Source organism: Calonectris borealis, chromosome Z (genome assembly GCF_964195595.1).
Source record: "Calonectris borealis chromosome Z, bCalBor7.hap1.2, whole genome shotgun sequence".
NCBI lineage: Eukaryota > Metazoa > Chordata > Aves > Procellariiformes > Procellariidae > Calonectris > Calonectris borealis.
This window is the reverse complement of record NC_134352.1, coordinates 63,239,287-63,267,074: the sequence shown is the minus strand read 5'-3', so window position 1 is coordinate 63,267,074 and position 27,788 is coordinate 63,239,287. Positions and strand designations below refer to the sequence as shown.

Here is a 27,788-nt window from a genome sequence, read left to right as displayed (position 1 = left end):
TAGTAGATATTTTTAGTAGTATCTACTTTGGGATAGTTTTTTACATAAATGTACAGTGATAATCAAATTGGGGACTTAATTTAGTTACATATATGCAATTTGGCTGAAACTTTTGCAAATGCAACCTGCTATAGGATACATATATTTCAGTCCTCTTGCCTTTATGTTTCAGTTACAATTTAAAAAAAAAAGTATTCTGCGTTAGCAAAACTGCAAAGGAGGTGAAAAATAAAGAACATCTCTCTATGAAATATTTTTAGCTTTTCAAGGAATGACTGCTGTTGAACAGCAAGTTTCTAAGCATACCTGCTATATATTTCTTTTACATTTTTTTACAGCTTGTATAATTAAAGAAATGAGATTTAGGAAGAATATTGATGATATCCTGGCAAGGTGTTCATGTAGAGATTTTTTTTTTTTATTTAAAAGTTGAGCTACACTTTAAAGGCAGGCTAAGTTGGTTACATTAAATAACCATGCAGTAACAGTAATTTTGTTGAGACTGTTACACCAGGTATACTTAAAGTTGAATAATACTTTGTTACAGCTTTGTGTTTAGGTGATGTGTAAATATTTCTGTGGTTATGGGTTTTTACAGTTGAGAAATGAAATATTTCCATATGAGTATGACAAATCTTTGTGATAGAATGCCACAGGAAATGTATGTTCTGCCACTATGACTTCTATTTTTCCTTTAGTATAGGTGGACTAGTTCTCTGTCTGTATTTCTTTTCCAAATTAAACCCCAGTTTTTCAGTTCCATTATAACAATTCAGATGCTTAGTATGGGTGTTTACACCAGCAATTTAAAGAGCAGCTAGCCTGAGGATTTGATGTGTATTATTATATTAAACTTGAATTAACCCTTCCAGTCATAATGGAAGAAGTGAAAAGTGCTTCAGTCCAATATTTCTCATTAATTACGGCAAGAAAATTACCAGTTTAGACAGAGCCTGTGTCTCCCTGTTAGGAGAGTTTGAAAATGTTTCCCTAGTAGTCTCTATGTAGCTCTACGCGTAAGAAATTCGGTATTTGTATCTCCAATTTCTTAGGGTTAGCTGAAGAAAGAATAGAACGTGAAACAAGGTCACAAAGCTATGAATCTTTCTATCACCAAAGGCAGTCTTTAAGTTCAGAGAGTTACTTATTAGAAGTGTAGTACAGTCAGTTATGGCTAAAGTCAACGGAGTGTTGGTGTGCACATCTATAGTTAGCATATGAATGGAGGTTTGCTTCTACTCCTTTCTGAAAAATTTGGCTGCATACTCGTGTTGTGAAGAAAACCTACAAACTGTATAGCTATTTTCCCCGTCATCAAAGCGCAACACCAACTGGTGCCTAACGCAGTGTTTGGTTGTTCTTGGGTTCAGAAGTCCAAGCCCAAAATGACCATTCAAATCTGAGGGTGCTTAAACAAACAAGTTTTGTTTTGTCACAAATTGGTATCTTAGGGTGCAGGTAGGGTAAGAAGACTGGGAAGTCCTTTCTGGTTATGTCCTAGTTTGACAGCAGTGATATTACCATGAACTGTATTTTTATTAGGGTATTCTTTCAGCACTGTTGGAGTGTTGGTTTTTCTTTGAGAGGCTGCGGGGAGGAGGTTCCCCTCCAGCAGTTGCTACCAGATGGCAAGTAGTGCTTGCAATGCTGGGCTACATTGACCTCTGCTCTGTTTCAAGGTGACTGTTATATTCTTAGGTTATTGCAGGCATGGCAGATTGCTACTTTCAAATGCATCCAAAAATGAGCGAATGTCTAGAGGAAAAATAAACACTGTTTTCAGCTTTCTATTTTTATTTTAAGTATAGTTCTTAATCAAAATTAAGGTTTTTGTCTCTGTCCTTACAACATACTCAGTTACGCACCTTCAGGAAAGACAGGTCTGTTCACTAAGCTCCTTTTTAAGTCAGGAAGCTTAATACCCTATTTTGTGTTGTATGAGGGCTGTTAGTGGGTCACATGTAGAACTCTTGTCTTTACAATCCTGTCTCTATTTAAACCAAACTCAGTTTCTGCGTTTCATTTAACAAAGAGATAGTCTTGTCACTGCTGTCCTGATGCAAAAATTCCATTGGGGATGGTACGTTGCTTGAATGTCAAGACTGCTTTGAACTTATCTTGGCGAAGCAGCTGACTTTGGTATTTAGAGGTTATTTATCTTGCAACCAAGGATTTACTGAAAGAAAGGTCAAACTGCCTTCTATCAGAAATATCAAAATGGATTAAGAAGCTGACTAGAAAGAGAATATTGGAAGGAAATGAATTTAAAGGTTGTTTTTACCATGTGGAAGACCACAGGTATTCCTCTGATGAGGCTTTTTATATGAAATGGCTTGATACATTGCCGGTATTAGAAATTCAGCATTGTAACTTGTGTGGACTGATGCTACTTTTCTTCTATTACTTCTTGTGTACTTCTGTATATGATGATAACATGTACCCATAATGAATCCAATGAAGTGCTTTAAAATCTTTGCGATGAAGGAAAACAAATGTGTTCAAACAGGTGCAGAAAAGCAGGTAAGATCTAGTTCGTTTGCTGCTTTACCAAAACCGAACCCCAATGAATAAATGAATTTAAAATAACATGCAGATTTATGCACAAAACATGTTTTTATTCTTACAGAAAAAATATTTTGAACTTGTAGATCTTTTTTGAAATTCAGTAATATAAGTAAGCTCAGCGATTCCTCTTGTCATAAAATAGAGTATATAGTGATAATTTGTTATGCCTTTCTGTTACAGATTAACTAAACTCCAGATATTGGAACTTAGAGAAAACCAGTTAAAAATATTGCCAAAGTAAGTATGGATGACATTTATTTAAACTACTTTGGAGGGTTCTTTCTGTACTTACCCTAATAATGTAGTGCATATTGAAAAGTAGATCACAGCTTAAAACGTGTAGCCAGGTAACTGGACTAAGTTCTCACAAGGAACTTTCCCTTCATCCTGCTGAAATTGTATCTCTCTTCAGACTGACTTGTCTGCCTATTCAGAGATTTTCCTATTCAGAGATTTTTTTTTCTGTCTCTGTCCAGCTCTGTGGATTTCTGATCCACCTGTTGAGCTTTTAAGTTAGCACATGGGCACCTCAGGATGATCTTTCTGAGATGTCTGATGCTTCTTGCACGCAGTATTGTATGGCTGCCCAGATGCCTGTCGGGGTATGGTTCTGATGGCTGAGACTGAGACTTGGGCATTGGTGATTAAGATCATTACCTCTAAATCAAATGTGGAATTTGAGATGCTTGCTCAGAATGACCGAGGGAATGCTATTCACATGACTTGAACACTTTTTTTTTAGTTTAATATACTTCGGGGCTGAAGAAAATAACAACTCGTTACAGTGTTGCATGGAATCTGTTATGCCGAACCTATTCTATAATGCAACAGGCTTGTTTAACAAAATGGCAGCATGTTCCTCAGGTGGATTTTCGATAATAGTAAAATAGTTCTGGAAATTCTTACAGCATTTGTTTTTACACTAAATCCAATTGTATCTCGCTCTTAAAATCTAGCATCTTTCTAAACCCTGCCTTGCAATTCTGACTCATTTAGTCAAAAAAGCCCAGGCTGATGGTGTTGCAGTTCCTGCTGTTTCTATGAGCTAGAGCAATGCTCTGAATTTCTGACTTGGACCTGGAGGTCTAAGTGGATTAACAGAGGTATAAAAGGTCAATGAAGAGAGAAACAGAGATCCCAAAGGTGGGATGTGAATAGCCAGCTGTAGAGTCCTGAGTGTGTTGTGGTGTGCTGTAAAAGGGGTCCTCCTCAGGCAACAGAAACTGGTAAAGAGAGGTACCGGTTTTGGTGGATGTGAGATGTTTTAGTGGAGAAGAGGAGGAGCTAACAATTGAATATTCACTCTGTCCAGCTCATATGCTAGCAGACACTTGCATGCAGTAGGCTGAAGTGTGAATTGCCAGCCCTTCAAATACAACAGCCAGTTTTCTTAGTGATTGTAGCAAATTATATGCCTGAGACGTGACCAAGGGGTATGTTCCTTTGGAATTCCCTTTTTGTGTGCCTAGATACTGTACTGTGGTGTCTGCTGTATAAAGATGCCAGAACTCATATCTGGACTGAAATGTATAGCATCAGAAAGTGTGAATTTAAATCAAGTGTGATGCATTTTACTCATTCATGTGATATAAATACTCTCTATCCTCCTTTGCTCTTTCTGTTATCACCAATTTTCAGTAGAAAAAAATTGGAGGATGTGCAATTTGAGGTAGTAACTCTGTAAGTTAAGTTACTCCCAACTGAGGAACAGTAGCTATAATTAAAATTTATAGCTAATACAGGTCTTGTTTATAAAATTACTCTGACCTTAATTACCATAATTAACACTAATAGCATGAATTATATGCGATATTTTAAAAAGAGTAGTTTATGGAGGTCTCTTGTAGTGATAAGAGACATTTAAACAAATGCTGTAATGTATTTAAGCCAAACACAACTTCTGTTAAAGTTGCTGGGAGTTTTTTTGTTGACTTCACTGTTTTCAGAATTTCATCTTTGCTGGAAAATAGCAGCTGTCATGAAGATATCCTCTGCAGCACCTCCATAATGATCTATAGTACTGCTGAGATACCACCTTTATTATTCTCTTCTGGTACATTGTGGCTCAATTAAGGGAGATGAAAGCTATTGAGACTATTTTTTTTTTTCTTTTTAATTTAACTACATTAATATGCATTTTGCTACAGTGAGACACTGGAACATACATTGTTTATGTGTGCTGTACACTGGGGAGAAAAAATTCATTGTGGTGTCCGTGGTATGCAAGAGGTGAATCTGCCTTTCAGGATAATACAACTGTGCAGCAGTTGACCTGGCCAACAAAGGCATCCATGGCCTGGCTTTAGCTGTTACGTTAGAACAGAAGCTGATGTGAAATTCGAACTTACAGAGTTTTCCAAACCTGAGTATGTGTTTTAAAAGGAACATGCTGTACAGCTTTAAACAGTGTAGAAAATCCGAAGGCTTTTTTTTTTAAGCTAATATTTTTGCTATAGAACACAACTATCTTTTCTTGTTTCCCTCTCACCTTTTTAATATTTTCATGCTTACAGCCAATTCTTTCATATTTGTAATGAGAAATGTATTTGGATAAATTTCTACAAAATCAGCTAGCCCTGTTGCTGAATTAAACATGCACATAATTTTTAACACTAAAGCATAAAGCACTTGAAAGACTGTTAATCAAAAATGGGTAATGAATGCCAACACACTAAATCAGCCTTGCTTTGTGCCAAATGCATCATTTTGCTTGGAACTTATCCATAGCCAGAGACTACAAAACTGGCAGTATTATAATGCAAACCGGCTCAATGAAAATATTTCTACTGAAAGGAAGGCAAAAATACACAGAGACTATTTTAGAGACGTTTATCTGATACATAGCTGAAAGTTGGGAAAATGGTCCGATGGAAATATAAAAAGATTATTTTTTATTTTTTTTCTTGAGCTTCTGTCTTTTGCCCAATTGTCAATAAAAAGAGTAACTTTTTTAGAAAGAAGCAAGTTACTTGAGAGTATAATTACGATGATTCAGGACCCAATCTTGCTATCACACACACCTCTTGAATTGTATGCTACTTGAAGTAAGCTGTAGTGTTAACCTTAGTGAAGCTGACTGTTTACAACATCAGAATCTGAGGCATAATTTAGACTACCTGATCCCTTAGTGTTGGATTGATTTGACAGCAAGTTCAATAATATGAATTATTAAACAGATTTTTCAGTTTATGGGAGGGATTACATACCACCGTGGCAAAGATAGAAATAGGTGTAACTCGGTGATCTAGTAAATTTTTCTTTCCAGTCCTGTATTCCTCTTCCTCTAGCATTTAATTTTCCTGTTACTTTAACATTATTGGAAGCTTTGTTTGCATTTTGTCTGAAAATATAGTTGCTCTATAAACAATACAGAAAAGCAAAGAGATATTAGTCATAGAAGAGCTGCAAGTGCTATAGACTAGGCAGGTAGTGGGGAAGGGGAGGAAAATAACTGAGGCCCTGGTCTTGCAAATACATTTCTGTATGTTTTACAGCTGAGTGGATGTGTTTGCTAGATTACAGAGATTTTGGCAAGAAAAAAAACAGGGGCCCAAAATCAGTAAAGTTACTTTGTTATACTGTCAATGTTATATAATGTTAATTTTGCAGATACTTGAGAGGGATTTGCAGATATTTTCTCTGGTTCCAAATGGTAAGACCAGGACCCTTGATGAAAAACTGTAACAGTATTTTTATTTTTATTTTTTTTTTAGTAAGACAGGGAAAATTAAGGCAAGAATGGCAACTTTGGGTTGCCTTAGAGCCATTAAGGATGCAGCACTAGAAGGGTGGGAAAGGAAGGGAGCATCTAGATCTTGGGTTGGACTGGAGTGGAATTTGTGTATCTAGTATAATTAGGCAGCGGGGAGGAGAGGAGCTTTATTGCTTAAATTCTGAGAATCTGGTGTTAGCTGTGTAAACAGTTTGGCCTCAAAGTTGAGTAGTGTACAGTAGGAAGGGAAAAAAAATCACTCAGACCTTGGAGTATGTCGGCCTGGGAGATTGATTGGTGTGTTTGTTTTGGTTTGGTTTGGGGTTTTTTTGTGTTTCTTCACCAAAACGTTAAAATAAAAAGAGTTCATGTTGAACTGAAAGAAAAAATTCCATTCATCTCAAGCTGCAGTAAAAAACCCAGTCGAACTTTGTTTCAATTGAGCCTCATCAAAATTCACTTAAATCAGATTGAATTTTTTTCATTTTTGGTGTTGCCTCTGGTTTTTTCCTTCACTTTTAAAATTTGTATTTATTCCTAAGCTGAAAATTCAGTTCAAATAGAAATCAAGCACTGTCTTAAAACTGTTGAAATGAAAGGACTATCAAAATGTTAAAATAAGCCATTTTTTTCAAATAATCATTTATTAAAACTGATGTATCAAACTTAATCCCACATAGCTGTGAATCTCCTTTAATCTACTTTTTGAGGCTGAAATTTAGATCATCAGTGAAGTTTTGGACTGCTCTCTCTAATAGCCCAGAGTTTAGCTAACATAGCTTGAAAACAGATGAAATCTAAAACCTTTTTAAATTGAAGCCATCAGTAAAAGTATGGTGTTGCCCACGAAGTTTTGAAAGCTGCAGAATGATATGCTAGATCCTTTAAGTGAGCCTTCAGCTGTGCTTTTGGGAGATGCATTGGGGCAAATTTCTTAGCAACATATGTCACTAAAATTGGTATTGGCATGGTTTCATAAAGCTTTGAGAAATTCAGCTTACGCAATGTTTCAGAGGAACTTAGATAATTTACGTTAGAATTGGAAAACGAATTTTAGCAGTTGGCTTACTGATAATCATCCAGTTCATGAGCTTTGAGAAATGAGGGAAAATGTTCCACAGGTTCTTTTGGAAGTAGCGTTTTCCTGTGTTTTCTTCCTTTTCTTCTTTGAGACAGCGGGAATGCGAGTCAAAGGCTTTCCCCGAAAGCCTGTATGCAGTGCAAAAAATGGCTTCTGCTTTTGTCTTGATCATGTCTTTACCTACTTATGCTAAATTCCTAGCTTTACCCAACATCATTACTATAATGGAGTGAAAATCAAATCTATAGACAAATGTTGAGTGTAATCCTTTTTGGAGATTATTTCATGAATACTACTAATAATCGCTTTAACTTACTTTCAATAAATAAGGCATTTTCAATAGAATGTAATTTTTGAACTGTATATTCAGAACAACTGTAATAGTGTATTTGAAGAACAACTGAAACTTTGAATAGCTGCATAAAGCATCTTGTGCTCATGCAGATGTTTTTTAAAGATATTAGTGTTCATATATATATTCTGATAACATAAAAGACTACCATTTAGAAGCTCTTATATTTAGAATTTTATAGTATGTACACACTTATGGTTTATATTTGAAAGTTTTAGATATTATTAATTGTTCTATGGAAATCCATTATTAAATAAATACGGAACATAATGTCATATCAGGGATTCACAGCCCCATTGAAAATGTTTTTAGGTAGTACTACTGTTGACTGGAGTGCCAATTGTGTAGGCTATCACGTGTAGTGGTAAATAATCTCTGTGGGATCCCCAAAGTAGACTTTAAATGGAGGAAAAATTTTGCCGAAGCACAGCTTGAAATAATGGATTTTACTTTATTTACTTGATTTAATCTTTGCCATAAGTTGGCTTAAAGAGTATTGATGTGTCACAAAATCCAGTTTAGTAATCTGATTTGTTGTAGGACTACAGAAATAATTATAATTCCAGACCGTATCATATGGAAGCAACTTTGTCAGGAGCCTGGAGAGGGAGAAAGGTTGTGTTGGTTACTGTGATTCAACAGTGGTCTTTTCTGTTTTAGTTGATCATTAGGCAGTGGTCTTTCTTTGGGAGGAAAACATGTAGTTAACCAGCCTTTGGCTGCTGAGAAGACTTATTGTGACTGTAGGTGAAGAGCTGAAGCACTCAAAAGAAGAGTAATTTCACTGAGTTACTCTTTATCATAAAGATTACTCTAGTGGTCTTTAGTTTTTGTAAACTAATCTGTAGATGAGTTGCAGTGTACTCTTTGTGTGACAGTAAACATGATCACTAGTATGTGCCTGGTTGAACAGTGTGTGAAAATTTGACCTTATTTAGCTATCAGTCCAGTTACAGAACAGCATCTCTACTTAATACTGATTAAAATAATATTTTTGTATGAATACAGGAAGATTGGATGTAATTGGTATTTTCTTAAATCTAATTCCTTATTAATCCCCTTCCTGTGCAGAACCATGTCCAGACTGACTCAGCTGGAGAGACTGGACTTAGGAAGTAATGAATTCACAGAAGTGGTGAGTTTTGCCTTGGTAACAGAGCTTTATATCTTCTATAAATCTCTTTATCCTTTAATCTATTTTTAATCAATATGAAAAAATGTAAACATCAATTTAAGAGTTCTGCTACTAAGCAAATATTATGTATACCTTGTAGTACTTTATGGAGCCTGTTATAAAAATTATGTGCATATTCTGATGAATATGAGTATGTTTTTCCTCAATTTGAAAATAACAGTCTGTGGTACAGTGTGGTTACTGTACTGGTAAAAAATTAATGGTAATATGTGTTTGAATTATAAGCATAATTGTTTGGCTTATAATAAATTTTAAACACTTATTGGTTATCATGTATTTAATGTTGCAAGTTCCATATAAGCTGTCCATAACCTGCTCTTATTATTGTGTACAAATTATTTAGATCCAAGGGAAACTATATTTATTTTAAGTTTGAATATTGTTCAAAATAGTATTTACAGTTGAGGTGCTCATATTTTTCCTTCAGCATGGATTGACTTGTTTCTTATTCATGATCTCACAGACAAATACATCTTATATTTACAATCACTTAACATCTCTCTGCTTCTACAAATACTTTCCTGGAAAAAGGAATTGAAATAGAAGCATAGTGGAACATACTGACCTGCCATATAATAACGTCAAGCCTTTGTATGCCACGAGTAGATCATGCAGAGCTGAACACTTGCCTAATTGTATGGTTTGGCAGATAGGGAAGTGTATTTAAGGAATTGTTTATTATTATTATTACACTTCTAGCCATTTCCATTAGTGCCATACTCTCATTATAGGGTAGATATTCGTGTGGGAGCCTTAAACTAATGTGCCCAAGCCCACGTTAAGCCATAACAGCCAGGAACTAAGTATAGGCTGCAAAATTACCTGTTTGGGTATATTTTTGGCTGATTGCTTCATCTCTTCCAGCCTTTTAGCTACAAGAGTCAACTACTGGTAACTTATTTCATTAAGATCTTTTGGTAAAAGCACAAAAAGATTTGAAACAGCTTTTTTGGATAAAGATCTGTCTGAAAGCTAGTCTTCAGTTAAGATTTTCTTTTGGAAAATGAATTATTGGGAGTCAGGACTGCAGCTTATGCAGGAATGCTGTATATTTACGATATAACAAAACTGAGTTCTGCATTTAACTGAACTTGGTTGTAGTTGTTAAGGTGCAGTAGCACCTGTTTTGTATTACTTTCTCAGGAGGGAAGTTTAAATAGGAAAACATATGCAATATGGATGTTTACCAAGAATTGGTCTTTCCCTGATACGTAACATACTTATAACAATAATTTGTAATGGAAGCACAATTCTGCACTTTACTTTATGGATGGAGTGGTTTGCTTGTATCATGCAGATGCACCCTTTGTTGGTAGAAAACTAAAATTTGTTTTCCTTTTCCCCAAAACCAAATCTTGTGGTTTTTAAAAAACAGGTCTTCTGAGCTTATGGAATTTAAGGGTTTTTAGACCTCCCCCATGAGAGAGGAAATTATACACATAACATTTATTTATTTTGTGCTCCAGCTGAAAAATAGTATTTTCTGTAAAAAAAAAAAACAAAAACAAACCACGACTTTCTGTGAGGATTATTTAGTGCTGTGATCAAGTTCTTAAAAGATTTTTGTATCTCTAGCATATATTTTACATTTTAAAAAGTGAATTATCTGGGTTTTCTTTGATGACCCAGTGAAACAAGTGTATAATAATAAACAGCTATAATAAAACATTACTTGAAGTTGCAATAGATGAATCACTGAAGTTGTTTTTGCCTTTCACTATTTTCTGTATGAAGTTTTTAAAAAATGGCTTCCCTTTACAGCCTGAAGTACTTGAACAACTGAGTGGGTTAAAGGAATTTTGGATGGATGGTAATAGACTAACACTTATTCCAGGGGTAAGTCCTTTTACTGTTTTAAACATTTAATATTTTAATTTACAGTGGTATTTACTGTTTTAAACATTTAGTATTTTAATTTACAGTGGTATTTGCTATGTCAGCCGTCATATAAGTTAAAGGTGCTATGTAATTTGAATGTTACTTAAAGTCAAAAGACTAGATGTCACTTAAATGCTCAACTAGTCTGCTTAGGAATTGTCACTGAACATGAGAGTTGAGTACATAACTTTTCTTTCATTGAAAGTTTTATACCTCTCATCTAAAAATTATGTTCCAATGCAAGAAAGGGGTAAAAATCCTAGATCAAATCCTGGATCAAAATTGGGGTTGACTGGTCCTTCCAAAAAGGGATTATTTTGTGTTACACAGCAAGCAGGAATTTATAGCATAAATATGTTGTGTGAATTTTTACTGGTCACAGCTGTAAAGCAGGCAATACCAGTTCAGGTGCCATGTATACAGGGAGCATAGCCAGTTCCTGAGAAAATGTTTGTTGACTTTGTCTGGGTTCCTGACATCTCTCAGAATTGCATGGGATCCAGGCTAACCTATTATTGCAGTAGTTGTGAACCTGTGCTTATGTTCTAGTAAACTCGTAAATGAGTATTTGAAATTCGGGAAGCAGCTGGTCTGTTTTCAGACTTAAAAACACTAGCAGTCTTCTGACATGAGGCTTTGTTGCCTGATCAGTACTCTTCTTCACTGTCTTTTCTCACTTCAACTAATTCTTCCTTGAACAGTTGAGTGGATGTATTAAACATTTCTATTCTACAGTAAAAGTAAAACTGTATTTGTGAAAGTGACTGCATTTTCCCTGGGAAGATCTTAGTACAGTAGTATGCGCAAATCTTCAAACTTATTCTTGGTTCATATGGAAAGGTAATACAAGCTTACATTTTGGCTTGTTTCTTCAGTTTAGTACAATTAGGGATTCATTGTTGTTGTTTTTCAGGTTAAGTAGGATGCAGTTTTACACAAAAGGCAAAAATAAGCATTAAAAGACTTTACTGGAGCCTGATTATGTCCTTACATTATCTATCTCTGTCTGAAGTCTGTTCTAAAGCTACAGTTTCTTGATTCATGGTAACTGATCAAACTGTTGAATTTGCAGAAGACTGACCTTAGAGAGACCTGTGTGCATCTGTGTGTGTGTAAAAACATTAACTGTGTCTATCTGCACAAAATATTTCATTGTAAAGCTTGGATATTTTGCATAAAATTGTATTTCAGAATGCATTATTTTCTCTTGCTTTTAGTTCATAGGCACTTTGAAACAACTGACCTACTTGGATGTTTCTAAAAACAACATTGAAGTAGTTGAAGAAGGTATTTCAGGTTGTGAAAGCCTGCAAGACCTACTGTTATCCAGTAATTCACTTCAGCAACTGCCAGAGTCTATCGGTTTGTATTTTCAGTTATTCGTGTCTTAAAAGCGTATAGTTCGGACACAGAACACTTCAAAATAGACAAATGGCATTTTAAATCTAAGTTTCAATTGATTAAAAGTGCTAGTTTTGGATAAAGCTGTAATGCGTAGCTGAATAATAAAATCTGTGTTTGTTTGGGGGCATTCTTGACATTATACAGTAATTTGTAAATGGATGAAAAAATATTTATTTCCTCCCTCTCCCCCCTGCTCTCCCCCCGCCATGGCTGGCACATGGTAAGCTGGCAAACAACTTCTGTAAGCTTATCTGCTTATTTCCTTAGGTATATAGCAGTATAGGCATGCCAGGGAATACAGAAGATGTGGTTGCTGGCCCATAGTTTTTTTTCCCCTTAATTTAAAATTAAAACTAAGCTTAATGAACTCAAATGTCCTTTTTGATTTACTTGTTCATTTATTACAGGTTCCCTGAAGAAGGTAACAACACTTAAAATTGATGAAAACCAGTTAATTTATTTGCCAGACTCCATAGGAGGGTAGGTATTTCACCTGAATAAAAGGTTGAATTGCCTTTCTGCACACTTTTCTGTAACAATGGCTCCTCTTTTGAATGTTTTTACAACTACTTGATTTAATATCTTCTACATGTTAATGTCTTAATAAAATTGAAAGCAAGTGATTTCGTATCTTACTTCTAGTTTGCAGCATGTATGTTCTTTTTGTATTATTTAATACCAAAAGACCTATGTTCCTCACTTATTAATGCTGCCACCAATCTATAAAATCAAAAATTGAATGTGAAAGAAAACAAGATGTTTAAAAAGGCAGTCACCAGTGTGAGACTAGATTTTGGCAGTAACATAGCTGTGGCTGTGTAAATATTGCAAATGATTGAACTGCTATCAAAAAGCTTGAAAAAGTTAATCTGAACACACACATTTATCTTTCTTATATTATAAGGAGAATTTTCACCTGTTCATCAGCAGGTTTTTTTAATGTATAATTTTGTGTTCAGCAATTCAATTTAAAACTCACAAATGACAGCAAAAATAATTGGTTCATAATTAAGGACTGTACAATTGAAGGGTATTTGTTCCAATTGCTCTTCTCCCATTATAATTAATGTAGGTTATCTTTTATTGTCAGAATTTACAAAATACTTCTTCACTGCCAGATTCTTAGATTCACTGTCTCTAACTCTTGAAGTTCTTCTCTTGTTCAGAAACTGCATTCAACTCCTGTTTGCCTATGATCTGTCCCCATTCTGAATGTTTTCAGTGGCTTGCACTAGCACGTTTTCATGTAGTACACAAACATTTGGTGTGGCTGACCCCCCTGTTTTTACTGAATGCTCTCTTACAAGGACAGTGTAAAGGAGAGTTTAAAAACAAACAAACAAACAAACAAAACCCAACCAAACAAAAACAAACAAACAAACCAACAAAAAATCCCCCAAAACCCCCAAAAGCCAAAAACCCCACAATCAACCAACAAACAAAAAAACCCCAAAACACATTTTAGGCAATTAGTAAAGGATTTTCCCTTGGATTTGAGGTTTTTTTTTTTCTTAATTAAATTTGAGATTTGTAATTAATAGTGGTATTAACTTCATTTAAACTTAAAGTATTCAATTAATGTTGCATGAATTGACCTATATAGAGGAGTAATTTTTTTTTTTTGCAGGTTAGTATCAGTAGAAGAACTGGATTGTAGTTTCAATGAGATTGAAACATTGCCTTCATCGGTTGGGCAGCTGTCTAATATAAGAACGTTTGCTGCAGATCATAACTTTCTAACACAGCTGCCATCAGAGGTATGTATTTAATTACAAAACTCTAAAATGAAATTTTTTAATGTATTTTAAACTATATAGTCTATACAACATTTGGATAACAAATTAATAATTCTTGAGTAGGTTTTCTTTGTCTATGTTTTTAAAGGAGAATGTAAACAAATATACATACACAAATATACCTATACAAATAATGAAATTCGGAATTTTTTTAAGCAAGAAGTAGAAATTTGTTGCTAGTGTATTGAAACTAAAAGAAGGTTTAATAAGTAAGAATAAATCTAATTATACTTTACAAGCAAAAATAGCTGTAATACTAATTGTTTTAAAACAGTAAAAATTTGCATATTTTAGAGTTGTGAAGATGAATTAATACTTCGGGTTTTTTTCAGATTGGAAACTGGAAGCATGTAACAGTGTTGTTTCTGCATTCTAACAAGCTTGAATTTCTCCCTGAAGAAATGGGTGATATGCAGAAGTTAAAAGTCATCAATCTGAGTGACAATAGGTCTGTGAATGCATTTATTCAAGTAGAAGTTGTATAAAATGCAGTAATAATTGTAGAGGTATTTTTATGAATATATTATGCTATCTTTCCTTATCACGCACACAGCTTAGAAGCTGACTCAGATGCATGTATTTAATGTATTATTGTTGTATTCTGCATCTTGTAGTTCCATTGTATTAAACTGTCTTTATTTTAATGACTTAGCACATGCCATATGCATTGAAGCACAACTTCAATACATTCATGATTGTTAGCCTGTATTTTTCTGGGGAATTAGTTTGGTTATTGTCATAAAACTTTTGATTCTTACTTAAAAGTTAATAGCTGCCTGTATTGCGTATGGAGGACACACTTGAGTATGCTGGGGAAGTGGGAAGAGAGAGTTGTGTTTTATTAGAGCTGGTCAGTAAAAACTGACAAAACATTTCTCTTTTGGGAATTGCCAATTTGTAGAATTGAAATATACTGGGAGAAATAAGTCTGAGCTCTCCTTCCTGTTTTGCTAGTCCCGCTTCTCTGTACTTGATCTGTAGCTTGATTTACCCATTAATGCCAGAGATTATCCACGGCAGCCCCTTTCCCACACATGTATCTTGGAAAAAACCAACAATTTTCAGGTGTAGCACTTTTTTCTTAATTGGTGTGCATGTATATTGAAAGATAAAATTCTGAGGATTCAGAATAATTAATTCAGGTTAATTGCCTTCAAAATTGTATTCAAATCTGAATTGAATTCAAATTCAAACTGAACTGAGTTAAATTCAAGTTACATTGTCACTTTTTTTTTTAAGTGGCTTGCTAAACTGGGCAGAAATGCTTTTTTTATTCACTTTGGTTTTTTTTTAATTCCAGGTATAGCTTTGAATCTGAATTAAATGCTATTGCCTTTCAACTGTCAATAGTTATTAATTTCATTATATCTGTAAATGTCCTATTTAAACATTTTTACAGGCTAATGCAGGACTGTTTCTTACAGTCTTAACAGTATTCATAAGTGTACTTATATAAATTTTTGTTGTAATTTACAGACTGAAGAATTTGCCATTTACCTTTACAAAACTACAACAGCTCACTGCTATGTGGCTATCAGACAATCAGGTGAACTTTTTTAAAATTAAAAATAGGTGATTGTTGACTTTATTCCTAATGGAATTGATAAGTACAGAGCCATCTGTTAAATAATGAGACCTGATACTGTGTATATACATCAATACTTCCTTGACATTACTATGTTGGATCTCCTGAAATAAACAACACTGAGCCTACCTGTCCTTGGAAATTTTCATACTTCTAGCAAAGTTCTGTGCCGTTAGGAAATGCAATTTAACAGAAGTTGGGGTTTTTTGGGGTTTTGTTTTTCTTAATTCAGGCTTGTTTACACAGGAGAGTTAGTTCTTGATAAGCTAGTACTTGAATGCATAGCATGCTGTTTCTTCCACAGCTATACTATTAGGGAAACTTAGCATGCCCTTTTTTGAGGTTTCTCGCCACACGTTTGAACTCTGTGACTATCTGAGTTTCAAGCTATTCAGGAGTGACTCATGTGCTTGTAGCTTGTATTTTTGCTGTGTATCGAAGCCGTCTGTACTATGCTGATTTCCTGAACGGCATTAAAGTGTACAGGGCTGCCAGAAATCCACTAGCCTCAGATGTAGTATAATGAAAGCACTTTTTACTAATACAGTAATTTCAAGAATCCCCTGTCCCTTTTTATAAGGGGTGGGAGATATTCAGTCTGGTGTCCATATGAAAAACTGAGTACAAAATTTTTCTCTTTATGATTGTCTGCAGCTTTAAATGGCCAAATAAATCTTTGTATTCCAGATCAGCCTGCTTTGGGTTAGTAATAAGTCCTAGCAAGAAACTGGGTTATTTTTTGAATATCCAGTGTTTGCTTTTCTCTTAAAGCTGTTACTGAGTTTCAGTTCTCAGTCAAAGTCAGTCATCAAAGACGGACATGTTAATAACTTCATTTTGTGAAAATTATTCAGAGGAGAAATGTTTAATACAAGGCAGAGTAGTCTTCAAAGTAATGAGACAGGCATGCTCTGCGATATGTAGATCATATTTACTTTTTTATATATATTCTCATAACATATCCTTCTTTCATTTGCTTCCTAGTCTAAACCACTTATCCCTCTTCAAAAGGAAGCTGACCCGGACACACAGAAAACAGTGCTTACTAATTACATGTTTCCCCAGCAACCAAGGACTGAGGATGGTAAGAATTTCTGAAATACCCTGTCAGAATGCTCACTTTTGAAAGTAATAATAATGGGAAAACTGTCCAGCTAATATGATTTTCACTAGGTAATACTTAAATACAAGATTGAAGTAAACTTGTAAGTGATGAAGAGTTACATCTGAAGAATGAGAACAATAACTTAATGTGATCTATATATTGATAAATTCTAGGTGAAACTGTTTCAGTGAGTGAGGTGAGGAATGGACTGGTGGTATCACGTTCTGCGATGGTTGTCACTTCCCATTGTGATACTCTATCATTCTGGCAGAGCTTAATGGTTTGGGGTGAAATTCTCCTTAGCAGGTGTCTGCTTCAGACTGACTATTTTAACAGAATGTTAGACAAAATGTTTCCTTCATTACCAAGTACATATTTTTGGAAAAGTACATAGCAGTCTGTGTTTCATTTTAAAAGAAAAAAAAATCGGTCCAGAAAAAAAAAGCATTTTGCTCACATTTAGTTCTAACTGTTTTATAAAAAGTTAGGCCCAAAATACGAAGACCTTGCCAGAAAGCTATTTCTGCACACTTGTGAAATAGTTAGGAAAATAAGTTACATTCTGTGAGTAACCCCATCAGGAGTTAGGGAAAGAGAGTTAAATATCCTTTATTTCTCAACTTTTTTCGCCGGCAGGCAAAAGGAAAAAGCTTGTGCTGCTTTAACGAAATGGAGAGGGGGGCCCACATATCAATGGAAATAATTGTGGCAAGTGTGACAGGTGACAATGTTTGCTGTTCCATGGCACAAGTGCCTAGTACACTGAGAGAGGAGTAATCAAAAATACCAGCAAAAACAGTAACTTGTGAATCATTTTTAGTGCTTTCTAATGCAGATAATGCATCTGCAATACCTCTGATAGAATGTGAGAATTATAAAATCATTTGGAGATTCAGTGAAGTTCAAGATTGTTCCTGAAAGCATTCTCTCCATTTGAACTTTTTTTTACCCAGATGCTGGGATTTCTTTCTGTAGACAAGGAAAGGGCTGCTTGTTTGGCTTAAGTTGACAGAATACCTGCCTCTGAGGTGATCATTCCCAATGGAAGGTTTAAAGTTCGATAGATAGTGTTTTTAAAAATTAAAATTTTTAAAATTCTTTATCAATTTCTTTTTTTTGTCAGGAGCAGTTTTGGTGATAGTGAAGTCTATTAGAATATTTTCAGATGTGTTAAAATTGTAAGTTTACCCAATAAATGCAGAGTAACAAATATTCCAATGCACTTGTTGAGCCCTATAATTAAGTATTTTTCAATTTTAGGTATAGAAGTAGTTAATATGAACAGTCTCGGCATTGCTAGTGAAGGGTATACATTCGCTGGGGTGGTGATGGGCAGATTTATTATTTGGCATGCTAAAGTAGAACCTGGCTGATGTAACACAAGGCATGGAGACATGCTAGAATAAGAGACAATGGGTACCCAAAAGATTTTATCTCTTGTAAAATAAAGCAAGAAATACTTTGTAAAGCTCCTGTCATTTGTATAACTTCTGCAAAATCTTGTGTTTACCTTAAATTTTAGATGCTTTAGGTTTTTTCAGGATTAGTAATAATGCAGGTTTTTGTCACCAAGTCATTCTTATTCTTCATCTTTAAATTTTCATTAAATGAAATCAGGTGAATGCTTTTATACATGCTTAATAAGACCACCTCACTAAAGTCAGGCTATATAAATCTATATAAGTATAATTTACATGTATATATACACAAATACATATTTTCATATTTATACATATATATGAACAAAAATACTTTGCAGCAGAGAGTTCTGCTGAAAATTTTCAAGTGTGAATGTTAAGACTGGTGTACAGCTGCGCGTATGAAGTTTTTTACTTTATAGACAGGATTTTGCTATTATGAAAATATAGCCAAATTCATAAAGCAGTGGCAGTGCAGCTAGTCTTCAATTAATGGTGCTGCTAGTCTCTTATCTTTTAAGAATGCATACAAAAGCATACCAATCCCATCCACGAGAAGAAAAAAGAGGATTTTTGTTCGGCATAATGTATCCTATTCTTATAAGAGTCTTTTTTTTTTTCTTTTTTTTTTTGTCTTAGTCATGTTCATATCTGATAATGAAAGTTTCAATCCATCTCTCTGGGAGGAACAGCGGAAACAGCGTGCTCAGGTGGCATTTGAGTGTGATGAAGACAAAGATGAGAGAGAGGCACCGCCTCGAGTTAGTATTGAATTTATTTTTGAATACTTGGTGCTTCCTTCCCTCTTATCCCCACCTGTGAATCCCATCCTTTTCCTTACTTTGGCGGTGGATTTCACTCTGCTGAAGAAATCAAGTCTTCAGTTATTAGTTAAGAGTACCTAACAGGATGAAACACCGTGTTTTGGGGGGTTTGGGGGATTTTGGGTGTTGTGGTTTTTTGGGGGTTTTTTTTGGCCAGATCTTTTAAAGTGGAGCACAAGGGAAAATTTCTCAGCTGATGTAAGGCAGTGTAGAGCATAACTAGGAGACTCCCTGACTGGTGGTGCCATGGAGAAGGATAGTGGGGAAACAATGATTAATCCTGATTTTTCTTTAAGTAAATTACAGTTGTCATAATTCTTCCTGCTTGCAGTCAATGGACACATTTGGCAGGGGGTGGGGAGTGATTCATAATCTCGCTGGGTTTATAAAACTTAAGTTTGCATCAATCCAGGTAGACTCGAACAGCAAAGTGGGGATCTCAGATTGTTCAGTGTTGTGTCCTAATTAATTGTCTGTTTTAAAGCTGATGTTTTAATTATGGCATTTAATTAAGTGTAGAACATTATTTCTTCTTGTTATACAGGAAGGCAACCTGAAAAGATATCCAACTCCATATCCTGATGAACTGAAGAATATGGTCAAAACAGTCCAGACAATTGTACATAGGCTAAAGGATGAAGAATCTACTGAAGATACTGCCAAGGAGTCAAAACGAGAAGGCCAGACAATTTCTGTAAAAGATGTGGGGGTAAAGGTTAGAGATAATATTCTCTTCTGACTTTGCAAGAACTTCCAAAGATCTAGAGTGTCATTGATTCCTTTTAATTCTCTTCTCCCTCCTCATTAATGCTTTAGCAAGAAAAATTACCAGATTAAAGAGTAGAACTTACCTCTTCACCATCTAAAGAAGTCTGTAATAGACGTCTGGTTTGCAGTAGCAATTTTCCTCTGACACTAAGAACAAGGAAAGTGACTTGTTTCTCAGGCAAATACAAGCTATGGATGTGTTAAGGAGCTGGCAGCTTTGGTTTCTGGAGGATGGTATCTTTGTCATCCTCTGATACTCTTTTTATCTGCAGACTTCACAAGGAAATTCAGGATAATCTCTAAGGATCTTACTGCTGCCCTTGTGACTGGAGGTTTTATGTGATAAGTTGGGAAGGCAATCATTGGCACAGGAGTCAGGAGTCTCTAATAGGTTGATGTAGCATGATAGGTGATAGGACTACTGTTTGGTGCTGACATGTCTCACTGTAGATATTCTTGGCCTTTTTTTTTTTTTATTTAACTGGAAATTTAATGGTACAAATTGACCCCAATAAGGAGAAGAGTCAAACTCATTGACGAAGGGTAGGGACTGTACCTCAGTAATCTGCAGAGACTCCTCTGCATTTCACACCTGGTGCATTTCATATTTTATAATTTCAAAGCTCAGATTTTCCATTCCATAGTTCCCCAAAATATATAATGTTAACTCTAAATATCATATGTTACTGAAAAACTTTTAAGATGTTTTGTCTGCTAATGTTCTTAATCCTGTAGACTTCAGAAATTGCTTCAATAAAGAACAAAGCAGATGAGAGAAAGCAATATTCATCAGGAAGCTCTGTGCAGAAGCCTACTGAACCAGAAGCTGAGCACAGCACTGCAAATTCGCACATGACTGCACTTGTTAAAACCTTGCAGAACACAAAAACAATTGTCAACCATGAAGACACGTTCGAGGTATGGCATTGCAATGAACATCATAGCAGTCAAAGAATTGTGCTAGTGTTCTATTGAATTTCTTACTCTGGGAGATGAAAATTTATGTTGACGGTAGCAGAAAATTGCTATCTGTAAGTGCTGTAAATACAGCAGATGGACTGCGATGCAATATTTTTCTCACTTCAAATTACATTAAGTAAAAGTTGAAATACCTAATAAAAAGTTCATGATGAAAGACACATGCATTTAAAGAAAAATAAAGCAAACTCGATTAAAAGTTGACTTCAGTATCAAACTGTGAAAAGACTCATACTTAGAATTTTCCCGGTTTTGCTTGATTGTCAGTTCTTCATTAAATAATTGATTTTAATTGTCACTGAAATGACAAAATATCTAATTGTCACAAAATGACAAAAGCTTGCATATCCAAGTGACGATGCACATTCATTTCAAATGAAAAGTGAAAGGTGGGTTTAAAAAAATGTATTCCTCTGTGTTTATTAGTGAGCTGTCATCAATATGACTTGGGTTGTATTTACCTCTTATGAAGAGGTAAATTTTCAGAGATTTTATATCTCTAAACTCTTCGTACATCTCTCTGACAAACACCATATATTCATTTTTTTAGAAGGTTTCAGACATATGACAAGTTTTGGAACTTGTCACTTAATCAGTTGCCAGTCACAACTTGTAAAATGCTTTTTTTCGTAGTTTCACAGATTATTTTTGCCTGTGTTGTGTAAGCAGTGGAACATGCATATATCATACTTTTGCTGAAGAGACTTTGTGACAAGCAGTGTGGCTGTTGCTGGCTATTTCCCCACTAGCATGTTCCTGCTTCTACATACTTTCTGAAAATACTGCTTTTGACATTTTTCTTTAGTTTAAAAATATAATTTCAGAAAATGATATTAGTTGTCTAATGATAGTGACAGCAATTCATTGTAGCTGGCTGTATGCCAGTAAGTAAATGAGGCAGCAGTGTGTAGTTGATCAGGGATAGTGAATTCCTTACTTCCATGTAATAACCTGCTGGTAACTGTGTTGCAGTTGAATCCAGATACCTAAATTCTGCATGCGTGTAAGTTTTTCGTTTCAACATTGATTACACTTGTTGTATGTCACATCCAAGAGGAAAGGCAGTGTGGTAGCGGCAGTGAAGGGGTTGTCTGTTCGGATTGCAGAGAAAAACAGATGGATTTTTTACTTTTTATTTTTAATGAAGACTATCATAGCTTCTTTGCTACATCTCAGTCAGGTTTGTTGTCCCTGCAGTCCAAGGAACTGGCCAGGTAGTTAGTATCATGGAAAAGGTGGTGCTCCAGTAGGTTCCACACATGAAATGTTCTGAAACTTGTAAGAAAAAGTGAACACTGACAGGCCATTTTTGCAATCTGCAACATGGATTTTGTAGCATTTGTAATAGGAAGCATGTTTACTAGAAAGAAATTTCCACTTTTAGGGAAGGAAGGGGTTTTTTTCTTCAAAATATTACTGGAAGCAATTGTTTTTTGAAGATGATAGGAATATAGTGCTGGCAGTAGGATACTGGATCACTTGCATGGCTGCTCTTGCAGCAGCTTTGTCGGTTAATCTCTTTCATAAGTGCACTGAGCTCCATCTTATGGTTAGGAACTAGTGATTTCTAGCTTAAATGTATTCAGCATCGCTTTATTCCTCTGCCATTGTTCTTGAAGTTAAATAACTTCTCTTCCTTTCGGAACTTACCCCCAATGTAAATTTGAAGATACAAACCCAAGCTACACTTGCTCTTTTTTTGCTAGACTAGGCAAGCCAAGCTCATTCAGTCTTTTCGCATAGCGTAGCTCTCCATTCCTAAGATTGTCTTGGTCATGCTACTCCATAGCTGTTTCAGTTTGAGCTCTTTTCTGCAAAACCAATAGCCAGCTTGAGTATTTTGGGCTATTGGGGTATTTGGGTATTGGGGTGTTTGCTGGTTCAGTGATAACTTTCTGACTTGAACTCAACTGGAGGTTCTCTCCAGTGGTGGAACAGAGGCTGGATCTGCTTGGTCCAAGTAGGTTTTTGCTGAAGTTACCGCTTTGACTGTTGCTCCCACAGAGTTCATTAGTGGCAATGCAAGTCTGCATGTGCTGCTTCTTAAACATAATTCAGTGGCAAATATTACTAAATTCAGTTGACTTGCACTACAAATGCATTACACAGTTGTTATGTTATTCCTATGTTATGTTGCTTGTTTGTTTTTTTTTCCCCTTTATTGTTCAGTGGGTGACAGTTTAGATAGCATTTACTTAACCTTTAAGCAGTTCTTTAAAATGCACAACATAAAGCTTTTTTTCCTTATCAGGAGTCAGAAGAACTCTCCTCTGATGAAGAGATGAAAATGGCAGAAATGCGACCACCGCTGATAGAAACCTCCATAAATCAACCAAAAGTGGTAGCTCTTAGCAATAACAAAAAAGGTTAGATACCATAAAAAGCAATAGAAGTGTTGTGTGATTCTGATAATTTCTTGACTTAAAGTGGCTAGTTTTCCCAATCAAATTATGTGAAAGTAGATTTAATTTGTATGTTTTAAAAGAAAGATGATCAATTCTCTAGTTAAACAATGAAAGCAGGCAAAAAAAATTCTGCAAGATCTTATACTTGAGTGTGTGGTAGAGAAAACTGTGTTGACATCCTAGTTTTCTTGATTCTTGTCAGTTTAAAAGCAGAGGGGGAAAGGAGATGCATGTGTTTTGGGGGACTGTTAGCTTGAACTCACTCTTGATACACTTGAGAAAAGGGTTGCAGAAGGTGGTATTTACCTTGGAAATATTCCATATTTCCCCCCTCCCCCAGATTTTATGGATTATTGCTGCTGTAGGCAGCAATATCACTTGTTTAAATTTCTCAGAGAAGCTGTGTTTTTCTTCCTAAGGTTTAAGAATAAACTTCTTGTGGCAATTCTTTCTCCAGAGTCATGTACTCTTTTTTATTTTTCTTCTTTACTCTAACAGGAAACTTCAGAACATTGTTTTTGTTACCTAAGTTTTATATTCTCTGAAAGTTAATTACCATCTGGGTAACCATTTCCTTCAGAGTAAGGAATGGAGGATTCAGAAAAAACATAATTTAGAAGTTGGAGAGCAAATTGTATTTTGCTTCATACGATATCCTAGTCTAGTACTTTCCAGGACAAAAGGCTTTTCTGGCCATTAGACGTAAAAGGGTGAGATTTAGTGGGGATGAAGAAAACCACGTGGAGGTAGCAGGAAGAGTTGAGGATCTCATGCAGATGAAAAGATCGATGTTTATCAATGCTGTCTTTGGTTTTTTATGCCTGACTAAAGTACTAAGTCAAAACTTCTTTCTTGTCTCTGGAGATAGACATTAGTTTCACAAAATTTATGCTTTTGGCACCTATAACTGTGTCTTGAAGCAAAAATTTAATTGTATTTGTTTGTACACTTATATCAAAATCATGGCTGCCTCGAAGTCCCACAGAGAAATTATTTTTATATAGATGTAGTATGTAAGTATGCATACATTGTGCAAAAATCAATGTGCACAGGTGTAAATTACTTTGAAAATATTGTCCTAAGTGATCTGCAAAACATGGGAATGCATTGGATTCGAACTCTGCAGGAGAATATTTTTCTTTCCTGTTCTTTTTTTTGCATTTATGAAACTATACAGAGCTTGTCCAATGATCTAGGTTTTTCCAGAGTGCTTGATCTAATAAATAGCTATTTAACAATGATGCAATGTTCAAAATCAGGAACTGTGTACACTTTCAAAATCCTGCATGTGAAGCAGTGTACTTCATTTTCATAGGGGCTAATAGACTCATGTAATTCAAAACTTTGAAATCATTGCAAAAACAGAAATATGCTTTGATAGATATTCTGGGAAAATATTATGTAATGTAGCACTAGCTTATGCCAAGGAAATTTGGAATAAAGCAACAAGTTAAATTTCATTAACAGGTGAGGGATATTTACATTGAGCCAAATATTTCAAGAATAGGAACTATTGCCAACAGTCTTCTGGAAGTTTAAATGAAGTTTGCAAAGATGTAAGCTTACATTTTAGTTTCCAGTAGTAAGAATTACAGAAGAACAAGAGACAATTTCTAAATACCGTAACATACACACGTTAAATGGCTATTAAACAGATGTATGTGTCTGTAACTAAATTGGCAAATTTTTATTTCAGATGATTCAAAAGATGCTGATTCCTTATCAGAAGAAGCTACCCACAATAGCAATCAAAATAACAGCAATTGTTCCTCTCCTTCTCGAATGTCAGATTCTGTTTCCTTAAATACTGATAGTAGCCAAGATATTTCTCTCTGTTCTCCAGACAAAGAAACACATGCTGCTGCTTTATCCAAGATCAGGTTTGTAAGATATTGTACACCACTGAGCAAATGTAATAGAAAAAATGTTACTTAATCTTTCATGTTAAGTGTCCATTCCTCTAATTAATTAATTAATCATTCATGAAATAATTTAAATTTTAATGTTAAATAATGGAGTAGTACTCTTTTAAAAAAAAAAAAAGGACACTAAAATTTTAGTATACGAGACATGGTTCCCGTCTGTTTTAATAACAGGGTATAATAATTTCATCCTTATAATTTGTTATCCCTGCAAAATACTTCAATACACCATTTAAAATACTCTATGTTTTTATTTGCATAATTTTGAAGATCAATTTGATTACTAACATAACTATAAAAGGCTTTTAGAAACTTTTAAAGAATGGACTTACAGGTTGCTACTCCTCTTGAGGTTTTGGTTAGAAGGTACCCTTTTTTTTTTAATTACTAATAGAAACAAAACATTTGTCCAAAATTGTCATGGAACTTGCAAGTATTTGATAAAAAAAATTGAGTTATTGTCACTTTGTACTTTTTGACACTTTTAAACTGTCTTTAATAATTTCTGTTGAATTTAAACAAACTTCTGAAATCAGATGACACAAACGTTGCCACAATGAGCCCTCTATTTAATATATTTTTATAATGATAGGGTAGCAAGCCATAAATCTGGTTGTATATTGGTCTATGTTGTGTCTTGTGTGCACAGTATGGCTGTGTTGCGTGTTAATGATTAGTTTTTCTAAAACAGTTCTTAAAGGAATATGTTGGTTTCTTTTGGAATTTCTTTTAAGAGCCATCTTTTTTTCTAGGCGGGAAGACGAAAATTTGAATAATCTTTTGCAAAATGGAGGTGAATTGAGCATTACAGTAGAAGAAAAAATAAATGTGCAAGAGGAGGTTTCAAATTTGTCTGACTATGAATTAAGCATTGAAGAAAGATTAGGCCTGATAGGAAAAGGTGTTGATCTAAGCACTTCTACGGAGGAGTCTCACAAATTAGACCAAATAAACATGAATATCAATAAACTGGTTAGCGAAGAGGCAGTGCCAATTCCTGTAGAAAGGTTACAAACACAGGAAATAGTTTCAGTAAAGGGATTTTTGAATAACAACACGAAAGAAGAAAGTGAGCACTTGGAAAATGGAAATAAATATCCTATAAATAAAGTAAATGGACATCCTGAGGAAGCAGTACAGTCTCCCAGTAAAGACAAACTAACAAGAAGCACTACAGTTGATGGTGATTCTGCTGAGCTGTCTGTTTCAAGGAGCACTGAAGATTTGTCCCCACAGAGAAGTGGTCCTGTGATGAAATCTCACAGCATCACCAGTATGGACACTGGTGGTCTGAAAATCTATGATATTGTCAATGAGAATGGATCTCAACAGCCAAACTCGGTGGTAAAATCAGCATCTGATAGTGTAGATGGAAAAAACATAGTCCGAAGTAAATCCGCTACTCTTCTGTATGATCAGCCTCTGCAGGTTTTTCCTGGGTCGTCGTCATCATTTGATTTAGTATCTTCTACAAAAACTGTGTTCAAGTTTGACTCAAATCACAATCCCGAAGGTGCTAATGTAGTGAGAGGATCAGTGACAAGTGGTGCACAGGTGTTCTGCGCTCCCCAGTATAATATTCAGTACAGCAGCAGTGCAACAGCGAAAGACACCTTGTGGCCCCAGAAACAAAACACCCAAGCAGAACAAGGCAGCTTGCCTCCTTCACGTCTGCTTAGGTCTGACAGTACAGAAACCCCCAGCTATGTAAAGCATTCTGCCAATATGAATTTCTCCAATCATAATAATGTCCGAGCCAGCGCTGTGTATAACACTCATCAACGGATGGCTGGGAGACATATAGATATGTGGGCTATTCCACCAAATGATAGACTGCTCCCAGGAGCAACCAGACACACTCTTCAAAGGCAGAGCAGTGTATCTTCTACAGCTTCTATAAGTGTTGGGGATACTGGACCTTCAAGGCGGACCCAGGTTCCTGAAGGGGACTATTTAACATACAGAGATTTGCATTCAATGGGAAGAGCTCCACCAGGAATGTCTGGGCAACAGAGACCTCTTTCTGCCAGGACGTACAGCATTGATGGTCCAAATGTACCCCGACCACAGAGTGCTCGGCCGTCGGTGAATGAAATACCAGAAAGAACTATGTCAGTTAGTGACTTCAATTACTCACGGACTAGCCCTTCAAAGAGATCAAACCCAAGGGTTAACTCTGAGCATTCTTTATTAGACCCTCCAGGAAAAAGTAAAGTCCCTCACGACTGGAGGGAACAGGTGCTGCGACATATTGAGGCAAAAAAGCTAGAAAAGGTAAAAATAATAATTTTTAAACTTTTCTACCTTTCTATTACCTGGATATGGAATAAGTTAAATACTCTGTGTTTTGAACTGCTTTTAATTACCACTGAAAATGTACTTCTAATACTGCCTTAAAAAGGGTGAAAGTATTTGTGATGAATATCTGAGAAACAGTCAAATGGTAGACTGTAAATGAACTTTTCCCCAAAGATAAAAAAGTCCATGTTGCATTTACATCATACTTGCCAGCTTAGTCCAATTACTTTAAAATACATTAAATAATGTCACATTGACCTGCTGGACTGCAAGGCCAGCTCTTTTAGGCCAGGTGATTTTTATTGTAGCATTGTATTCGTATTATACTAAAATATTCCCTTACACTTCTTGATCTGTCTGTTCTGCCTTTTTTCCCCATATATCTTCTCTTTAAGAACAAGGAAAAGAAAATCAGTAAAATCTATTTGGAAGTATAAGTCTACAGCTTCAGTTGCTGAAGAATTCAAAAGCCATAATTAACATGTATTTCCCTCCAAGCCAG

The 27,788-nt window shown here is 35.3% G+C and overlaps 1 protein-coding gene across 15 annotated transcripts in view; it reads left to right on the top strand.

Annotated features, from left to right (window-relative positions):
• The window catches only part of ERBIN (erbb2 interacting protein), a 132,778-nt gene that overhangs the window by 86,840 nt on the left and 18,150 nt on the right, over positions 1–27,788 (top strand). For 12 of the 15 annotated variants that reach the window (XM_075137239.1, XM_075137228.1, XM_075137230.1 and 9 more), the window contains 15 exons: positions 2,746–2,802; positions 8,782–8,845; positions 10,667–10,741; positions 12,001–12,145; positions 12,595–12,667; positions 13,815–13,944; positions 14,316–14,431; positions 15,460–15,529; positions 16,553–16,652; positions 18,731–18,852; positions 19,460–19,630; positions 20,419–20,601; positions 22,913–23,027; positions 24,763–24,946; positions 25,741–27,262. In XM_075137239.1, coding sequence (XP_074993340.1) covers positions 2,746–2,802; positions 8,782–8,845; positions 10,667–10,741; positions 12,001–12,145; positions 12,595–12,667; positions 13,815–13,944; positions 14,316–14,431; positions 15,460–15,529; positions 16,553–16,652; positions 18,731–18,852; positions 19,460–19,630; positions 20,419–20,601; positions 22,913–23,027; positions 24,763–24,946; positions 25,741–27,262 — 3,127 coding nt within the window. The remainder of the gene's footprint in view (positions 1–2,745; positions 2,803–8,781; positions 8,846–10,666; positions 10,742–12,000; positions 12,146–12,594; positions 12,668–13,814; positions 13,945–14,315; positions 14,432–15,459; positions 15,530–16,552; positions 16,653–18,730; positions 18,853–19,459; positions 19,631–20,418; positions 20,602–22,912; positions 23,028–24,762; positions 24,947–25,740; positions 27,263–27,788) is intronic. The other 3 variants (XM_075137234.1, XM_075137235.1, XM_075137227.1) reach the window with 1 other exon arrangement.